Source organism: Tetrao urogallus (genome assembly GCF_951394365.1).
Source record: "Tetrao urogallus genome assembly, chromosome: 6".
NCBI lineage: Eukaryota > Metazoa > Chordata > Aves > Galliformes > Phasianidae > Tetrao > Tetrao urogallus.
The window spans coordinates 27,650,773-27,670,403 of record NC_136819.1 but is presented as its reverse complement, the minus strand read 5'-3'; the positions used below and the strand labels follow the sequence as shown (position 1 = coordinate 27,670,403).

Here is a 19,631-nt window from a genome sequence, read left to right as displayed (position 1 = left end):
AAAGTGAAGGATTAGAGAACAGCAGCTAACAGTAAGAAAACATGCCCAGAGTTCAAAGTCAGCCACAGCTAGACTGACAGTCAACCTCCTCTCACATACATTTTAGTAATAAAATCTAGAATCACATTCAGTATTGCACCAAAGGTGCAGCACTATATAATTGTCCGTGGCAATTCTCCTTAAGGAAACAATTTTCTCCTAACCATACCTCCTCCACAGTGCAGTCACTTGCACAGGAGTGCTGCTGAATCTCTAGAAATGCTTGTGCTGTGTCAATGGTTAGCCTGCTCAGAGGCCAGCATCTTTCAGCAACGAAAATACACACAAAGCACTTTTCTCAACTTTCTCCCAGCTTGCTATATCCTCAAAGGTATATTTGTACACTGTGAGCCATAAGAATAAGTACACAGCTTGGTTTTCTATCCTTCAACAGCAGTAACTTCCAAGTAACCAAGCATGAAAACAGTGCTAGATGTATAAATACAGGCCACCAATGCATCTTCGTCTCTTAGCAAAAAAAAAAAAAAAAAAAAAAAAAGTGCAGTCATCTGTATTTCTAATGTCTTGTAGCCATGGTTGTTATCTCACTCCAACACTAATGCCAGTGGGGTTTGAGCAGTTGTGTTTGCAGGTATCTTCTTGGCTTTCCTTTCCAACTCAGTGTTAGCAAGGCGCAGACTCCGCATTTGTCAGATGAGATGGTCAAAGATAAAGGACAAGAGCAAGACCAGTTCAATGCTGAATCACTGTGTTGGTGCCAATTCTAAAGAAGAAATTCTCCCTCAGAGAAAAAGAATACCAACTACATTCAACAGAAAGGTGAGATGGAAAACAACATGCTTCACATCATAAGCAAGCATTGGGAAGATGTCTGAAGTAAACAGGAATCAGCACTGAGTTTTAAAGTTTTAATTCAGTATTGATCTTTAATACCACTGCTCAGAGGAGACTTCAGACAAGTTCTTTGGAGCATAGAATCATTCACCATCATAACACTGAAGTTTCAGTTCAAATCCAGTCGCGCAAAATATTTAGATAACATGAACCCATACATTAGGGGGTTAGAAAACTTCTAAATATGCAGAGCTCTTTTACTGATCCAAATTGCCTCACTCAAATTGCCTCAGTATGGGGTTTTTTTTAACAGCAAATAAAGACATCGTCACTTACAGCTTTTAGACAGACCTGAAGAAGGTAAGGATAGCCTCTCCAGTAACATTTAGCTATTCTATCAATCCTTCCTTCGACACATCAGAAAAGCCTGTAGGGCCAAGCAATAGCAAAGCTGTAAAACAGAGAGCTTAAAACTGACATACCTATTGCAAAGAAACTAAATAAAATCTTTGCATCAGAGCTTTCTTGTTTCCACTAAAATAAAACTGGTGATATCCCCCTGCCTGAACCTCCCACTTTTATTTTTTGCAAAAAGAGTAGGAAGAGTGAGGAAACCAGAAGAGGCTTTGTTTAAGGTTGACACAGATGAGTATACAATATGAACAGACAAAAATCAGCCCTGAAGAATTCCAGGGACAGAACAATGCACGTGCAAAGGTTTCAGAGGAACTATGAAGACAGAAGAGTAAAACAAGGACACTAGCAATTATCGTGGGCACCCTCTCTTGTGTAAAGCGTCTTTGGAACTGTAGTACCAATCTTTAAACTGAGAACAGGTTGAAAACCAGTGAACAACACATCTGTGAACTGGACATCTAGTCCAGATGAACTAACAGAAGCTATAATAAAGGATATAATTAACAGATCAATACAAATGATTGTTTGAGTAAGGGTCGACATAATTTCTGTAAGGGGAGTTCCATGAAATCCACTTTGCAATATTCTTTGGAAAAGTCAGTGAATATCAAGAAAGCAGTGATCTTACTGACATGGCTAACTGCCATTTCTAAAAAAAATGTTATGACATTCTTCATATAGCTAGTCAAGAGACAAAGGAATAGAATAGGATTCTGCAGGTGGCATGAAAAACAGAGATAGAAACTGACGAGTCACTGTCAGCTACAAGATCCATCAAAAGAAGCCAGTGGCAGACATTTCAGTGCAGGGTAGTTGGTAGGGGGGCTTTTCACAATAGGGAGCAGACCTGCCAACTTCCTAGTAAAGGAGGGTTTATGCATCTGCTCAAGAGAACCAAAAGGAAGAAAGAGCCATGGGTCATAAAACTCTGAGTTAGCCAGAAATGTTATATGCTTGTTCTGCTCTGTCTCCAGCAATGGGAAGAACAACAGTCTTGGACTAGATGAACCCTTGCCCTGAGCCAGTTTGGCCATTCATGTGTTCGTGTGTTCTCTTCTGCGTAAAGAATAATGAAAACATTAAAAAAAAAAAAAAAAGAAAGAAAAGCAAACCTCTTGAAAGTGAGTTCTCATATTATAACAGTAATTTTAAAAAGGAACAAAATTTTCTTTCCCAGAAGAGAGAGAAAGACACAGTGGAGACCTATTTCAAACTCCTATCTGAAGATTCAGAGAACTGCTGGAAGAGAGTCTCTCGCTCTCTGATAGTTGGGATACAGTTTAAGCAATGGTTTTGAGATTACATGGTAATTGCCCAATTAGCTCTTGCATGCAAAAGGGATTCTCTTGCATTTATCCATATCCAGCAAGGCAGAAATCCAAAGCTTTCTGCTCACTGTGGATTTGCTCTTCCATTTCATTAGGATTAATTTCTCCACCACCCACACGATTCACTGAATCTCTTCCTCCCCTCCCTGCCCCTGTGCCACCTGTCAAAGTTATAAAGATGATTGTTGCTTCTTAAAAGCAGCACAGAGCATCTTTATCCACCTATTTACTGACAGATGCTCTCTCCCCTTCTTTGCTAGACTAGTTCTTTCCTAAAGCCTACAGTCTGTCAAACCATCCACAGAACATAGATGTGCATGCAGTATTTAAACACACCATCTCCAGTAACCCCAGTGTGTAATGCCACTGTATCCCAATCCCCCAAATCCTAGGTTGCTTTCTATTTTGACAAGTCTCAGATGAAACACAAAACCACTTTCAAATCTAGTAGCCATCAAATTAAAAGATAATCTGTATAAACTGGCCAGCATAATGACTTCAGGCTGACCCAAAGCAATTTTTTTTGTTTCTAAAGCAGAAGATGAGTTTGGGTAGATTAACATGCATGCAAATCCTGTTGCCTAGCCATTGGGCAAAACTAGGACTGACTGTTTCTCCTCATCTCTTTCTATTTCAGTCCAAGGCTTATACAGGGTCATGGGAAATAAGTGGGGCATTAATTCTTCTAGCTCTGGCTCATCTACCCCTGTATATTAAGTGACATCTTCTCAGAAAAGCCTCTTGAATTGTATTACCAGAGCTGTTCTATAAGTTAATTGGTGTGGAAAGAGCCATCTTTGATCCTGTTGGTGTCAACAGTACAACATGAAGTCCTAGGAGTTTTCTTTCAAATTGGAATCACGATAGCAATACAGAGCCTGCGGTATCATTTTAAGAAAAATGAGCTGTGGAAGAGTGCTTCTGACCCACTATCCTCTCCACTACTGGAAACTATCTGAAATCCATCAAAGGAAAGCACAGGTAAACTAGGAAGCTTCAATAAAATGCTTAGCACGGAGACATTTGTCATAATCCTTAAAAAGAAATCAGAGTACTTTCAGCAGCCACAGCTGGACAAAAGGAAGAACAGTCTCACAAACATAACGCTGAATCAAATCCCAAGAGACAGCACAACGATGAGACACCAAAGCATTAGACAAGCCATTCTCTCTGCATGCTAGCTCCTCAGTTGTGGGATGAGGATAACAGCTTTTTCCTTCTCCAGGGAAGCACTGGGAAGTACAGTAGAGAAGACAGAAAGGACCATATGCCAGGGTTGAAAAGACTACACAGATCTCCTGGGCACCCTCCTACTACAGCACCTGCAACAGCAGCACAACGCAGATACTGAAAACTGCTTTAAACTGGAAAGTATCAGCAGCAACCAGAGCACAGAACTGCTCACAGGGAACTAACGTATCCTAGCAAGACAGTGTACATGGCCCTCTGCTCTACATTATTTTCTTACTCACTCACTGCACATCTGCAACAATACTAGTGTGTTGCAACATGCACATCTGCAGTTTGCACACCATCATTTCAGATTGCCTGTGCTTTCCTAGCATAATTAAATGAATAACAAATTGAATGACATCTTCCCCTCCTCCTTACTTTGCTCTCCCATTCCTTCTGTACATGCTAAAGCAAAACACTCCCTCTGATTCAGATTTCAGCCTGTCACAAAGCCAGCAGCATTCTCCTAGGAAGCCTGGGCGCTAATGACAGAAACAGCAGCTGCCTCTAAACACTTCATCTGCCCTATGCAATCAAAGGCCAGTAAAAGCAAAGGCCAGGAGCAGGTGCATGGGCTGATCGATTAAAAAACATCCCCAGGTAGCAGGCAAGAACAGGCGAGATCATCCCATGCACATAAAAGTCAGAGGCAGCCAGTGAGGTGGCAAGAGCTGGGCTGGAAGCCCACTCACCATGGGCATGGGTGAGGCAGATCCCATCAGCAGGCCCCCAGTTCACCTCCCAGAAACCCTGCTGCTGGTTGCCCTTCCTTCAACCCAGGCCAAGCAGTTACATCTCAGATTCCAAGCAGCTGTTTGCATTTAACTCCTTTGGCATCCCACAGTCATCTCTACCCACCCCAACGGGAGCACTCTTTCCCTTCCCACAGGTGAGGCAAACCAAAGCAAAGAGATTTAAGCACCTTGCTGTGAGTATGATGGGGGGAGAGGGTGTTGAGTGTGGTGAAACTAGGACTATAGTTTTGGTCTTTCTCAAAAATCCAGTGCTTTAGTCAAAATGAAGGTTTGTCTGTTCTCGGCTAGGGTCCAAGGACATGCTTCATTGGCAGCATTACACAATCTATTTAGAGGTTTTGATTCCCACATGTTCAAAGCACTTGTACTTTTCACAAAAACACAGTGGTGTCACTGAACATGATGTTATGTTTGAACTGAAGAAAGAAAAAAAACATCTCTCCCCTTCTATTATTACACACAAATTCGTTTGTCTGCTATCATGATATCTTAGGATAGAATGAAACATGAGTAAAGTCAAGCCTAGCTATGCTAATCAGTGACAATCCATCATTGATTCACTGAGAAAAAAAGCATCCTGCGAGATTCACCATCGCTTATTTCACTCTGCATAAAGGCATCCTGGGAAAGACAGAAGGATGGAAGAGAATTGGAAGCCCTAGCAAAGCTTAGCATTAATTGTACCACAGTGGAAGAAAAGAGCACGCTAAGTCACACGCATGATCCTGTTTTAATGGTTCATTCACTTGCATACCTAAGAATTCACACGGTAAGGTTTTAAATGGAGGCAGGAAAGCATAACATTGCTTTCGTTTGTCAGCTCAAGCAACTTATTAGAAAAATGCTCTTGCTACTGAGAGCTTTCAGATTACCCAGAACCCTTTTGAAAAGAGCTCAGATGCCTGATGTTTAGTGAGAACTACCACTGTGTCTAGCAACAGCTGCAGACTCCAAGGTATTTAGTAAAGGCATCCTGTGCCACACTGCTCTGTATCTTTCTTTTTGTTTGGGTGACCCTCACACTATGACATTATTCAAAACGCTTTTTCTGCAGACAGGAGGAAGGAAACAAATTTACTCCTTATAAAAACCGTCCAATGGATAAATGGAGTTGGGATTTTGATTTCTTTCCAGATCCGTGTCAATGTATGTAAGCACAAGTAAAACTGAAATAAAGTGCTGGCACTGTTCCCTTCCTACTAGGATAGTTCCAGCTAGAAGGATTTGGAAGTCAAGTTCTCATATCTGAATACTCCCAACATTCAAAAACAACCTACATGTTGACACAAGCTGAGTGACTTCTTTCATGCCTGCTCTTTGGTCTGTCTCTGTCAAGTCCCCCCTACCTAGCCTACTACCTGAACACAAACTGCAGGTGCCTCACACAAGCTCACATGTCCCACTGTTCCTCGAGCAGTAGTAAACAGCATCTCACAGACAGGTATCTAGTTGAATCCACAGGATCTAAATGTTATTTAGGTGCCTTTCAAGGGAGATTTTTACTCATAAAGGACAACAATATCTACACTGCAGTAGCAATACATTCCAAACACACCCAGTGGTATAGCACCAGTACTGCAGGATCCATGATGCAAGCTTAACTTTCTGTTCTGTTTTCCCTGTTCCTACACATATTGCCCCTGTTTCTGGGCATAAAGAATGTTTCTAGGAATACTAGGTCATCAAATGTGGGGCTCAGATGAGATTACCATTACTTCTGGGTGTTTTTGTCTGTCCTCAAGTACTTAAGCTCTTTGAGAGAACAACAATATCACAAATAATGAGCAGTAGGGCACTGAAACCTTACTGACTTGACTGATAAAACAGTTCTCCATGCCTCATGAGCAGTTCAGATGCTTGACATAAGGGATATTGCGATGATTAATAATTAACTGTCTGGAGACACAGAGCTCAAGGACAGATGCCTCCCATCTGCAAGCTCTGCAAGCTGAGGCTGCACTTTCAAGGAGGAGGGTGGGGAGCTGGTAGGGAGAGAAGGTGACAAGGTTGGCACGCCCCTAGCAAGTCAGCAGCCTTTTCCAGACACTTTGCTTTTCGTCTCCCAGCACACAGAAGGTATTATTCTGCTCTTCTCAAGGTAATTTCACTACGCCAGTCACTGGGGGATCAGAGCAGAACGATCTCAGCCAATTCCTAGTGACAACTCTGCTAAATGAGATGCATCCTTAGAAGCTATCTTCATGTATTTAATAGGCTTTAACATCAGCTTTAATGAGACACCTCTGAGACCTCTGGAGAAGTAACAGACAGCTGGAAACATGCTTCAAAGTCCTGTGAGTGTGAGAAGTAAAATCCAAGTTCAGATGCACCAAGTACAGGATTTTTAAGTACCTGATATGTTAGAGAATATTAATTTGTTCTTCACATAAACTTTAAAAATTTCCATTTGCATATTTGTTTGATCCAGCAAGAGCTTTAACTGTATCAAAATTATCCAAAACAACAGCTGCAACAGGAACTGAGCTGCATATCTCAAAGTAATTACACATTACAAAGGGAATCCTTGGAGCATTTCAATAACGTGCCATGTAGCAAACAGCACTTAAGGCCGCAGATGGATACATTAGCTTCCTAGAATAACTTCACTGTGGCAAAGGATTTTGAAGAGGTCAGTTTTATTGCCACTTGTATCTTGCTCCTTACTGTCCTCCCAGAAAGAGGGTGAATTTTAAAGGATGCTGAAAAGTTCAAATTCTGATTGGTTACCATTAGACTGAAGAAGAAATACTGTGAGGGACTGAAGTACAAGGATCTCCCTCACATCCTCCTTTTCTCTTGCCTTCTGATTCAACACCCAGAAGAAACGGCCCATCTCATTAGCTGTGCCTGGACACAAGGGACAGAAAAAAAAATCACTTAGAAGTGCTGCAAGGCTGGAAGGACTAATCCAGTTAACAAGGTGTGGGACAGATGACTTTTTGTCCTCCCTTTCCCACCAAGGAGCATCCTTCCTGTTTGCCTGGCTCTGTCAAGGCCTCTGGCTACCATGGCCTCTGTCTCCTGCCAGCAGCACACTACCCAAGGGAAGAGCCAGAACTGTCCACAGACAGAAAAATAAGCAAAATTTGCATGGATTCATATGGTTTGCATTTGTTTATCCTGCAGAAAGCTTTTGCTCTGGAGAAGCCACCTTTCGCTTACGAAGCTTAAGGAAAAAAAATAACATGTTGTAGTACTTTTCTTTTAGTCCCAAGATTTGAGCTTGAAATGGAATGATTCAGTTTGCCTCTCTTTGATCTGTTTCTATTTGGCTCACACCAGAATTATTCTGTTCTGTTTTAGTTTGGTACAAACCATTCCTCAAACATTTGACCTCAGTATCCACACAGCAGCAAGCCCATGAAGCACAGTGCTTCAGCAGCAGGAAGTGGAGTTGGTCCATGCAACATTCCAACATCTCCAAAGAGAAGATAGCCAGCTGCCTTGGATAACAAGCAGCCATAAAAATTAGAGTGAACAAAGGCACAGCAAATGACACTGCAATCAAGAACAATGAGCACTAGAACTGTGGACAGATCAGCCAAAGCCAGTGGGAGGATTTCAGCTCAGAACATGCACTTTTTGCTCCGGCCTCTGCAGATTCTAAAACATCCAACACTGCCTTCCCACCTTTCAATAATGCCATCATCACAGGGTAGTTTAAGACGATGCATTAGCCTGCCTATCCTTAATGATAGGATAGACTCAGAAGAGAGGCTACATTATCTTTCAGGTTGCATAGTCAACTAAGGAATCAGGGCAAACAAAGACTGACTTCTATCTGAAAATGTCTTAAGAGGAAACAAAGCAATAGGAGTACAGTTGGCCTCTATTTACAAGGAATAGCAAGTGCTTTCTGTTTGTACCCAGTAACAATGAGTACAAGCACTAGTTCAGGAGGACACAGACCAAATTCCAAATCTCCTTAGCCTGGTAGAAGAGATTCAGAAGGAAGCAACTTGGCCATACTCTCATGGTGTGTCTGCAGCCAAGACTTCTCAGCACTTCATGGTAAAGTAGTTCCCTTTCACATGAAGCAAAGGAAAGATCCTTTCTTATATAAAATACACATTCACTAGACCAGAGAACAAGTATGAATAATGCCACAGCATGGTTCCAGCCTAGACGCCCTCCTGGAGCAGCTAGCTCCCACTGGAATCATCCACTCTTCACTAAAGGAATATTTCAAACAAATATTATGTGTTTTGACACAACAGGCCCAGACTGACCAGATCCTGAGCATCCTGCTGTCTGCTTCTGTGGCAGACCTGCATGAAGGGACAGTTTGACTCCCTCAGGGACTTTAACCAGGTCTCTGTCACTCTAGATGAATCAGCATGCTAGATGGTAGTAGTCAAATGCAGAAATACCACTGATCCTCCCCCAGCACACATCTAACAGTTGTGTCAGAACCTCTCAACATATCATGCTTCAGAATACTCCAAACATGTCTACAAGGTTGATAGTTGTGGAACAGGATCCATGAGAGAAGAGACCTGGACCTTCATAGAGGGGAAACCGGACATCAGGTTGATATCCTGAGCTGGCCCCCGATGCCTGTGCTTAGGCAGGTAAACAGAGCCCTTCATTTTTCATGTAAATGCTTTGCTAAGAAAGCATCTCACCTACAGCCCAGATTTCATTCAACTAGAATTGTGCTGAGGTCCTACAAACCACCAAGAGTATACATTAATGATAGAGAGAATGACATCTCACACTAGTCCCCCATGCTTAACCTCTTGATCTTCTCTTTCTGCTATATCCAACATTCATCAGGCAAATCCAGAGCTGGGAGAAGACGAATATATAGCAAATATAAGGTCATCTGCTTCAAGTAGTCTCAAAAAGAGTAGGACACACAGGTAGGCCAAGAACAGATGTCTAGAAATACTCAAGGTTTCCTGCATCATGCACCTAGGGAAAGCTAACCTATAGAAAAGGCCACCTATAACTCACCGTTGAGGTCCTCAGGCACTCTAACTCCCAGGCAGCAATCAGTACCCTAGAAACCTTTTCTTACATTAACATACAGTATAAATCACTAGTAAAAGATATTGAGGAGTTCGCTGTTGATTTAAGTAAGACTAGAGGTGAAGCACAGTAACAGATCCAGGGCTGAAGTTTCAACAAAGCATGTCACCAACAGAGCTTTCGTGGTGCCAGTTCCTCCATCTCCCAGATATGTGAACCCATCAGCATCCACTTGGCAGATGACCTATGTGTTGACCCACATGATGAAGGCACTTACTAAACAGGCTGAAATGCTTTCAGCGTTTTCTAGCATCCGGCAATCCCTTATGTAAATAAGCATCCCTGCCTAACAAAAATCAATTGCAGACAAAAGCATTTCTCTTCCCCTTATCACTGCTTTCTCATACACCTTAATATTCAATGCCGAAAAAATTATTTACTGATTAAGACAAATTTTCCATTCTTAGGACGTAACCTCATATTTTGCCCTGAGAAATCTCACTGATTATTAGATAAAGCTCTGAAGCAATGGGACGTTTTAACTCCTCTAGACCATTCACTCTCAAGAACATCCATTGCTTACACAGAATGACATCAAATTTCCTCCCTCCATCCCACTAAAGAATTTGAGTCAGCTTGTGAAAGCAGTCAACAGACTTGTGAATTTTGCTTTTCTTAGTTCCCAGCAGAAATATAGATGTAACATACTGATTGATTTCCGCCTCCCCTCCCCAGTTTCAGCTACATCATCTTGGCATAACAGAAGCAAGAGAAATCAAAATAAAGAATCAAATAAGCACAACCCGAGTCAATAAAGTGGCTTGGAGTCTTAGAACACACATATAGATTCAGTCCATCTCACTAATGCACAAGTATATATCTAGCTGCCCACCACCACCACCCTTCGAAACAGGTCTGACAGCTGTTCCAACTTAGTGGCTCTGTTTCTGTCACTGGTGCTCAGCTCTTTGCAGCAGAAGCCCCCTCTGCATGTATAATTGATCCCCAGGGGCTGTCCCAACGGGAAGCTAGATGGCCAGCTGAGCCCTGGCACCAGAGTGCCTCAAACCTCAAAACAGAAGAAGCACACGAGGCAGAAAGGTCTGCTTTGCAACAGACAGAGCAGGTCTTTTCGGTTAAGAATGACAGTCTCCAGTACCGTCAACCCATCAACTTTTAACAATACTATGATTTCTTTAAAAATTAAAAATATATATCTGAGGGACATTAACAACTTGACAGTGTAAACAGCCAGAGGCTAAACCTTGCTGCCAGAAGTATTGTGTTCTAACAGGAGCCTGCCTTAATGTTTGGTGAAAACACAAAAAGCAGCAGAGAAAATTCACTAGTCACCAGCTTTCACAGTTTCACAAAAGCAAGCAATCATTTTTCTCAGAATGGCCCAGAATCATGCTCAGAGAGACAGGTTAGCAGATTATGACATTGCCCATAGATGAGGCTAAAGAACAAATCGCAGCAGCAAAAAAAAATTTTGTATCTCCAAGTTAGAACTGACCTTACACCTGAAATCCTGCCCATAAGCAAGCCAAATCCTTCCTCTTCAGGAACCTGAAATGACTTTAGAGATACTAAGCCAGATTGGAACCTGCAGGATCTGCATTAACAGCACTGTCATGGGAGCCAGCCTTACAAGAAGACCTGTGAGGTTTTGCTCCAGAAGAACTCATGCATTTTTCATACTGTGTTACCCTTTCCTAAGCTCACTGTTCTCATCAAGGTTTCTTATATTTGCCAATGCTGAAGTAAAGGAGAGAGTGTTGTACAGCAGTTTTCCCTAGTGCATATAGAACTAACAGAAGTAGGAATTTTCACATTATCCTCGTTGAACCAATTCAAGTCAGTTCATGGGGCAACAGATTCAATGAGCTGCTGATGGGGTGAATGCTGTAGCTGGAGTCAGCTTAAGGACTGCAGTGCTGGAGAAACTCAGCAACAACGTGGACAGGCAGACAGCCTGTCACCCTGACAACATCAAAACAGGCTGTTCAGATAGCATCTTCAGGCTGTTGCTAAGACAACAAAACCCTGTTTATTATGCATAAATGGGCACACTTCATCACTGGACTTATTAACTCAGGCCATGCCACTTACTCTGCAGCTTCTGAATTGCTTTAGATCAGATGTTGCATTGAGTCCTTCTTGAACTGCTGAACTCAGCTGCAGATCAGTGTGTAAGCTGCTGCATCTTTTCATCTGCCAATTAACTTCCTCTCTCCAAAGATGCAAGAGAGAACGGATGTCTAGTTCCACGCCATCATTTTCCTCACATGCTTGAATCAAGCACTGACTACATCGGTGATCTGCACCATCGGACTGCCTTCCTTCTTTTCCCATGCTCAGGCAGAGCAAGGCAGAAATCCCAGTCTGTGCCTGGCTGCCTGCGGTCAGCCTGTCATCACTCTAATTGAATTGATGCAGTCTGGTAGAAAAGCAGAACAAAGCCTTATTTTTCTCCCACCTGCACACACTGCCAGGCTACTCAGCTAGAGCTTTGAGTTATTTGAAGATTTGAATGTACTGCCAGCAGATTTGCCATAACACCAAATTTATGCACTTATGAAGCCAGACACTTGCACCAGGAAATGTTGCATCCAAGAGAGGTGAAGTAGTCTCTCACACCTTGGGCTAAGGATTCTGCTCACATCTAGTTAGAGCAACTCTCTACTATCTGCCTTCCCTCACCCACAGTGTTGATCTATCCAGTTTCTGGTTTCTAACCAAGAGTCTTCCCAGAGATTTTGCTGGGCCCATAACAACAAGTATCTCAGTATGATTATTGCCATTACAGATTTTTGCAGGGGATAATTCACCTAACTTACTGTGAACCCAAGACCTATTATGCAGCACAAGCACAGTTCAACAGTCTAAACCCAGTCCCGTAAAGGAGCTAGCACAAAAGGCCAATGAAAGCCCCAGGAAGAAAAGGAAAACAAGCATCTGAGGTGCACCTGGTCCTCCCCTCCCAATGCTGCTAGTGGCAAGTTCAATTACTTGAAGAAACAAAAACAGTTTAGCATTTATGTAGGGCATATTACAGCACTGTGGGGAAACCTACTGCTAGACACCAGACGACTGTTATCTCACCATTCTGTCTTGTTACACAGCATGCTGTATGTGATGTGATTTGAAGACAGAAGATCAAGGCTCTGTATAAATGAAGTCAGCAATAAAATCCCAAGACCATAACTTTTCCTTCATCATTCAGAAATTTAAAAGATTTTCCTTTAAACTTAGTCCATAAGAAGCCTGTGAAGAAGATAAGACAACACAGAGCTTCCTAAGCCAGAGCTTATTCGTGGAAGAGGGAATTTCTATGAGCTTGGAGAGTGGTCACAGAATAAATAAGGATATCGTACCCCTACCAAGCTTTTCTAAGAATACGGCAAACTTCAGTGAACAGTGTGTTTCTGAGAATGGAAGTGATTCAGATTTGGCAAACGGTTTTGGCCGGAGATGATTGGCAAACATTTTTTAAAAGAGTCAAAACATTTCATTTAGTGTGTTTTAAGAAGTGGAGGTTTTGTTTCAGAACAACTTTTTTAATATATTTGGAGTTGCCAGAATTTAATTAAAATCTCCCAGAGGTAATATTTAGCATTCTGTTCTGTTTGATAAATTAACTGGCCAATGTATGAAAGAGGAAAGAGAAAGGAAAGATCCCACTGACTCTATATCACTTCATCTTTCAAGACCACAAGTTGCTGTATTAACTTAGAGCATCTCTTTAGCTCATCATATCAAGAAACACTACAGCTATCAAGCTATGTGATGAAAAAAAATCCATTTTCCATTTGCTTTCTTAGAAATAGTCAGGTGAGGCTGTATTTCTCTACACAGCTGCTCACAAACAACTAGTGAACAGTGCAAGAAGCAGGACCACCACCCACAAGAGGATTTCTCTCCTTTCTGACTAAGTGAGCTAAAAAGCATCACAGACCTCTACTTACAGTAATCACAAACGTGTTGACATTTATCTGAGGAATGAGACTTAGTCTTTCCTCCAAACAGAGAGATAATAAAATGTTCTGTGATCTAGTCAGTGTTTAAAACATTCGCACCACAGAATGAAGTGTTCTGCTTGCAATCATGCTGCTGCTTCTAAAATAGATTCAAAGACTCCTTGCGTACTGAAGCTAGAAATACAAGGAGCCTCTAATTCCTTTCATCCCAAAGCAGGTAACTGTAGTGGCCAGAGTCTCACACACTCGTGCAGAAAAACAAAAAGCAATGCTAGGATAGCAAGATTGTGTTGGTTTTTAATCATATACACAGATCACCACCTCCAAATCAGATGCAAGCAGTACATGTTAAAGAAAAATGCTTTTCAGCTGCAAAGAACAAGCAGCAAAGGAGCTCCCATCTCCTATTCTCTCATACTGTTCTGTATGAGAGAAAATAGCTTAAAGCACTAAAGCATTCTGCATTTGCAGAGTGGCCATACAGACCCTCTAGCTTTAAGCCTTTCCTCACAGATCACTGGCCTGTCCTCTCTTTTCAGAGCACATAAATTATACAAAATCCAACTCTCACGCTATCTCAGTGTCTGCTGTACAACACCACCACATGCAGCCTTCCCCACCACAAGCTGCTCGTCTGAGAATCCCCTCCCTACCTCCCTCCTGGAATTAAGAGAGCCAAACTGCTTCCTCTTCCTGATACAGCACCATACTGCCAAGCCTTGCTCCCTAGGAAAGCTGAAAGGCATTTATAAAGTCAGAAATAAGCAACCTCTTCAAAGCTTTTCTCCTCACCTGATCTGCTCACAGGCTGTGATCAATTTCCGATCAGCTTCTGCTGGGAGATCAGAAGCTGACTGGCTATACAGAGCATGGTCCATGTTCCCCAGTGGTACAGCTAGAACTACTTCACTTCTTCCAAGGAGAATGATAGACTATTACTACCTACTTAGGTACTATCTATTACCTACTGCTGAAACATTGCAATACCACTAACAGAGAAAGGACAGTCTAGATCAGCCCCCCACCTTCTGCCCCCATCATTCTCTCTGTAGTGAAGGCACCCACTTGCAAAGCCTCTGCCTTGACACACACACTCCCTGGCAACAGGACAGAGGGTACAAAAAGTACAGGCTAGGACTTGTACCCAAGTAACTGCACTGTCAGTATCTAGCTAGCATCACAGCTCATTCACCTGTATTCGCACAGAGTGAGGAGCTATTTTGGTACCTCCACAGTGTTTCCTCAGCCCTCACTTTGCAGATAGGATATCAGTCCACTTAGCTAATATTAAGAGCCCACTCTACTGTCACAGTGAACGGAATGTAATTTTCCCTTGGCTAAGGAGAATTCCTCAACTTCAGCAAGGCTATTGACACTGTCTCCCACAACATCCTCATAGATAAACTTAGGAAGTGTGGAACAAATGAGAGGACAGTGAGATATCTGACTAGCAGAGCTCAGAGGGTTGTGATCAGCAGCCAGTCTAGCTGGAGGCCTGTAGCTAGCAATATTCTCAAGGGGGAACACTGGGTCCAGACTTACGTAACATCTTCAACAGTGACCTGGATGAAGGGATAGACTGCACTCTCAGCAAGTTTGCTGATACTACAAAGCCGGGAAGTTTGGCTGACACACCAGACAGGCTGGAGAGTTGGGCAGAGGGAAACCTTGTGAGGCTTAACAAGAGGAAGTTCTACACCTGGGAAGGAATAATTGCATTCATCAGTTAGGGACTGACCTGACAGAAAGGAGCTCTGCAGAGAAGGACCTAGGTGTCCTGATGGATAACAGGCTGACCGTGAGCCGAAAATGTGCACTTTGGCCAAGAAGGCCAGTGGTATCCTGAGGTCTTTCTGTCAGGGCTACTTAGGTCCATTCACTGGTGTGATAGAGAAATCAAAATGACAACACTGTCACCCATTGATCAGTGAAGCAAGAGAAACCCCATTTACTCTTCTGCAGGGCTGCTCTTTGCTAACAGCCATCAGCCCTTCAGATAGCAAATGATGTATAGGATATAAAGGACTGGAAGACTTTGGGAAGGCCATTATAAATCATTACATTTTTTGGTACTTCTCTAAAGTTAGAAGTCACAAGAAGAAATCTCAGAGCTATTGTGCCTACTATAACCTGAATGCTATTTACCTAAGAATGATAAGCAATGTCAATGGGATAAAAGTGGGACAAGGAAGAGAAAAAGACTCATCCCTCTCATCCAAACAGTTGCTACATCAACACTGCCGATTGACCAGGGCTCCCATTTTTCTCTGCAAAACAGCTCAGGGTCTCATTTTCACTGGCATAAAGCATAAGCAAAAATGCCAGCAGATCAAAGAGAAAGCTTTGTGTGTTATCAGCTGCAAAGACAGTGGAAATTCAGAACAACTATACCTGCAATAAAAGAAGGACAGCAGTGATATAAATACATTTTCTTTAAATTTGGTAGCATGACTGTGCTGTGCAGTAAGCTGAAAACATCACAAGAGCCCCCAGCTTGAATCTCTGCCAAATGGATTATTTTTTGTTGAACATGTTTAGCTAGTTTGCTTTAAGATTTAAACCCAGGCAATATCTGCAGTCATTCTTGTGTCTGATTTAAAGAAGTGACATTTATTAATATTACAATGATTTAGTCAACTATTTCAAAGTAAGACAGAAAAAAAAAGGGTGAGATTCTTGTTGAAGGAAATCAGTCCTGTGAACCAAGTAAGATGATCTACAATAAATAGCTTATTAGGGGGAGTTGGAGGGAAGGGAGCTGCAAGTTATCAAGAGAAAATTGATGATTTATACTTCCAAAGGTAAAGTGATAAGGGACTGATCAGAGCAAACTGCCACAGATTTTACAGACCCAGTTATTTCTGGTAGGTTTCCAAGCAGCTGCTGGCCTATGTTAAGTCCATGTGAGAGATGGATTCTAACTGGGAAAGAGATCTATCCATGATCAGACCCCTGATCTGTATTATTCTGCATTCACACGCACACTTAAATTAGACTTCAGCATCCTGTATACTCTTCAAAATACTCCTGCAAAGTTCTCCCTTCCTCTCTTTTTGCAAGCATGTACAGGTGTGTAGAAGTTCTTTAGCAACACATAAGATATAATCACCCTGGACGCTGGGGGATTAAGAAATTGCTTTTGGTATAGATATTCTGAACACTTGGAATGCCCAGTGATTTTTGCTCAGTTCTTTGATGCTGAAGAAAACAAGTCTAATAAATAGATTTACCTGCTTCAGTAATTTCTGCAAAGCACCTTATTAAGTACAAGGTTTTGTTGTTGTTTTTTTTTTTCCCCTCTCTCTCAAGCCTAGTACTATCCAATGGGTAAAAGGATAAATGGCTATAATCTTTGAATACATGAGACTACACAGAGTGAGTATTTCATGGCTGCACAAAGCCCATAATTGAACTTCTGCCTTAAGGGTAAGCTTTCCTGCAGTGTAAGTGCTTCCAGATGCCATACAGGGGTCATGATGCTTGTCAGGAAAGCGGAGCTTTACATCCAGTTAATTGTTACCCCAGCTGTCTTTTTTTCTTCAAGACTAGTTTTCCAACAGCCATTCAAACAAATGTGCTCATTTCCCAGTTCCCCCGCAATTCCCCACCACAATGTAACAAAGTGCAGATTTTGCATGGCTACATTCCAAACTCCATGGTGTTAAAATCATAGCAGCAATATAAAAGCATGTAGCCTCAATAATCATGATGCAGAATTTGAACTGGAGGTGACTCAGTGGTAGTCAAACAGATGCAACATGAAAATAGAATGGTCCCTATGTACAGAGTATTAACTTGTGCTTAACCCTATGGAGTTAGTACTGACACATGAAGGTTTTTGTGGCTTACCAGGAAGTAAAAGTCATTGTGAATTAAACTGATGATCTCAATTCAGTTCACTGTGCCTGGGTTTCCATCTCAGAACACAGTGACCATAAATAGCAAGTTTCTTCTTCCCCAGCTTCCTAAGGGCTTCATCTTAAGTGTCAGTGGCATTAAAAAACAAACGCAAAAACAAAGTTTGTCCAGCATTCACATTTTTTCAGCTCAGTAGAAAAATATCACTGGTTTGGAACAGCTCAATAGTGGCTGGGAAACTTTAGACCACAGCCTGCAGCAGAACAAAGTAAAAAAAAAAAAGGAAGATAGCGCATAAACAGAAGAGCAACACAACCCCTTTACCTTCTTCAAATTATTAGCTAGGAACTCTTTGACATTTGCAATATTGGCCTCTGATTACCAAGAACTTGCCACCAGATGCTTGGGTTACCAGCCCTTGCTTGAAGAACAGCTTGGGAAAGTTCACAGTTTAAGCTGCCAAGCATCTGTAGAATAGAATCATAGACCATTAAGCATTCAAAACCAAAGTCTTAAGGAAAGACTTTACACCAACTTGCTCAATTTTGCCTATAGTAGCTCTGGTAGAGGCAGCTTCAAGTTATTCTAGTTGTGCTTTTCAGACTGTCTTTCACAGACACAATCCTACCCAAACAGTCCTTACCACACCCTCCTTCCATGAGGAAATAACTCAGCTTTTCTAGCCAACAAAAGAGTACTTAATTTTTGCAATAAAAAGATGCTTGGCATTTACCAGAGCCTACTCTTTGCTTTTTGGTGGCTACTCTCTGGAAAAGTATTTATTGTCTTTCAGCTCACTAACAAATGCAGGGAGGAAGTAAATCACTATCAAAACGCTCCTCATCCGAATATGCTTATCCTAAGCCTGTGCTAAGTCAGAGAGAAAAACAGGTTGAGCCAAGCCATCTTCTCTTTAGGTCTTTGTGCCAAGGATAGGATTCAGATTTTCTGATTTTTCAGCACAGGTAGTTTCCAATTACAATCTATACAAGAAGAGAGCAAGAGAATCAACTTGCTACACTATGAACTTCCAAAAAATATTTCCAAGGAGCATGTCCCTGTGCTCCTCCCTATGCTGAAACTTCACCAGTTCTGACTTTTTTTTTTTTTTTTTTTTTTTTTTTTACTCCTTCTGCTGCAATTAACCTTCAGAGACTATGATTAACTATGATCTCATGCATAAGGGATTGATTCAGATTACTATTAACCTGGAAACAACATCCCTAATACAATTCCACAGATGTTTCTCATCCCTGGATGACATCCCAACCCTCTTTCCACAGCCTGGTAGTGCACGATCTCTCAAAATTAAATGAGAAGTGGCTCCTGCAAAGAGAGAGAGGTGATCATATGTCCTTCCTTAACTGGGACACTGGAAATTAAAAAGTCCTCCCCTCACCCACTACTGCTCCTGAAAAATTCTGCAGAAAATCCAGTACAGTTTTACTTGTAGTTTGGCACAATATGCTAAACGTTTCAAAGAAAAATGCCATGGTCAGCATCATCTCTGACAGCCAGAACATGACATGCCTATATGAAGAGATTGCTGGAGGTGGTTGGATATCATCCTCCCTGAGGAACTGTGCTGGGCTCCTTTCATACAATGTCTGCCTCCAAGCATAAGCTCCCACCCAGCCCCACTGCTCCCCATAATCAAAACTGTTTGGTACTCACCATATCATACACATTCAGAATCACTGGTTCATTGGCCATTGTTGATTGCCGTGGAGGCTGGATTTAAACCTTTCAATCCCTGCCAGATGTGTGTTGCTGCCCCTAGGGTATCCTTTTACCCCGAGACAGACAGAGGGAAATGCCTCATCCTACAGCCTCCAAAGGAAGGAGAATGAAGGGAGGAGAAATGCTTACGGTCAGTAGGTGGGGGGTAAAGTTGGTTGTAGGGAGGTAGGAAGGTTTGGGCTTGTTTTGCTGGCTCTATAGGGTTGCTTTTACCCTTCCACAGCGTGACAGATCCCAGATTTCTTTCTAACTCAGTAGCACACCTTGGAGTCCATAGACTTGTGTAACCAAGCAGCAGTCAGGCTCGTAAATCCCAATCTACAGAAGACAGCCTCCGAGCCCGGAGATAAGCCTTCTTCTACCGCCGTGGGCAGCACCGTGACTGGGGGGGGCCTCGGCGTCCTCGGCAGAGCAGCGCGCTGCTACAACGCGGCTGTAGAACGCAACGAGCGGCGGCTGCGAGGCACGGAGCCGGGCGCACCGGTCCGCTGGGAGCTGTCCGCGGTGCTGGGACT

At 42.3% G+C, this 19,631-nt stretch overlaps 1 protein-coding gene across 1 annotated transcript in view; it reads right to left on the bottom strand.

Annotated features, from left to right (window-relative positions):
• The window catches only part of LOC306948238 (deubiquitinase DESI2-like), a gene marked incomplete at both ends in the record, with an annotated part of 52,215 nt that extends 33,126 nt beyond the window's left edge, over nucleotides 1–19,089 (bottom strand). Inside the window, one exon of the mRNA XM_079537779.1 lies at nucleotides 19,051–19,089. Within this exon, the coding sequence (XP_079393905.1) occupies nucleotides 19,051–19,089 (39 nt within the window). The remainder of the gene's footprint in view (nucleotides 1–19,050) is intronic.
• Between the last annotated feature and the right edge of the window lie 542 nt (nucleotides 19,090–19,631).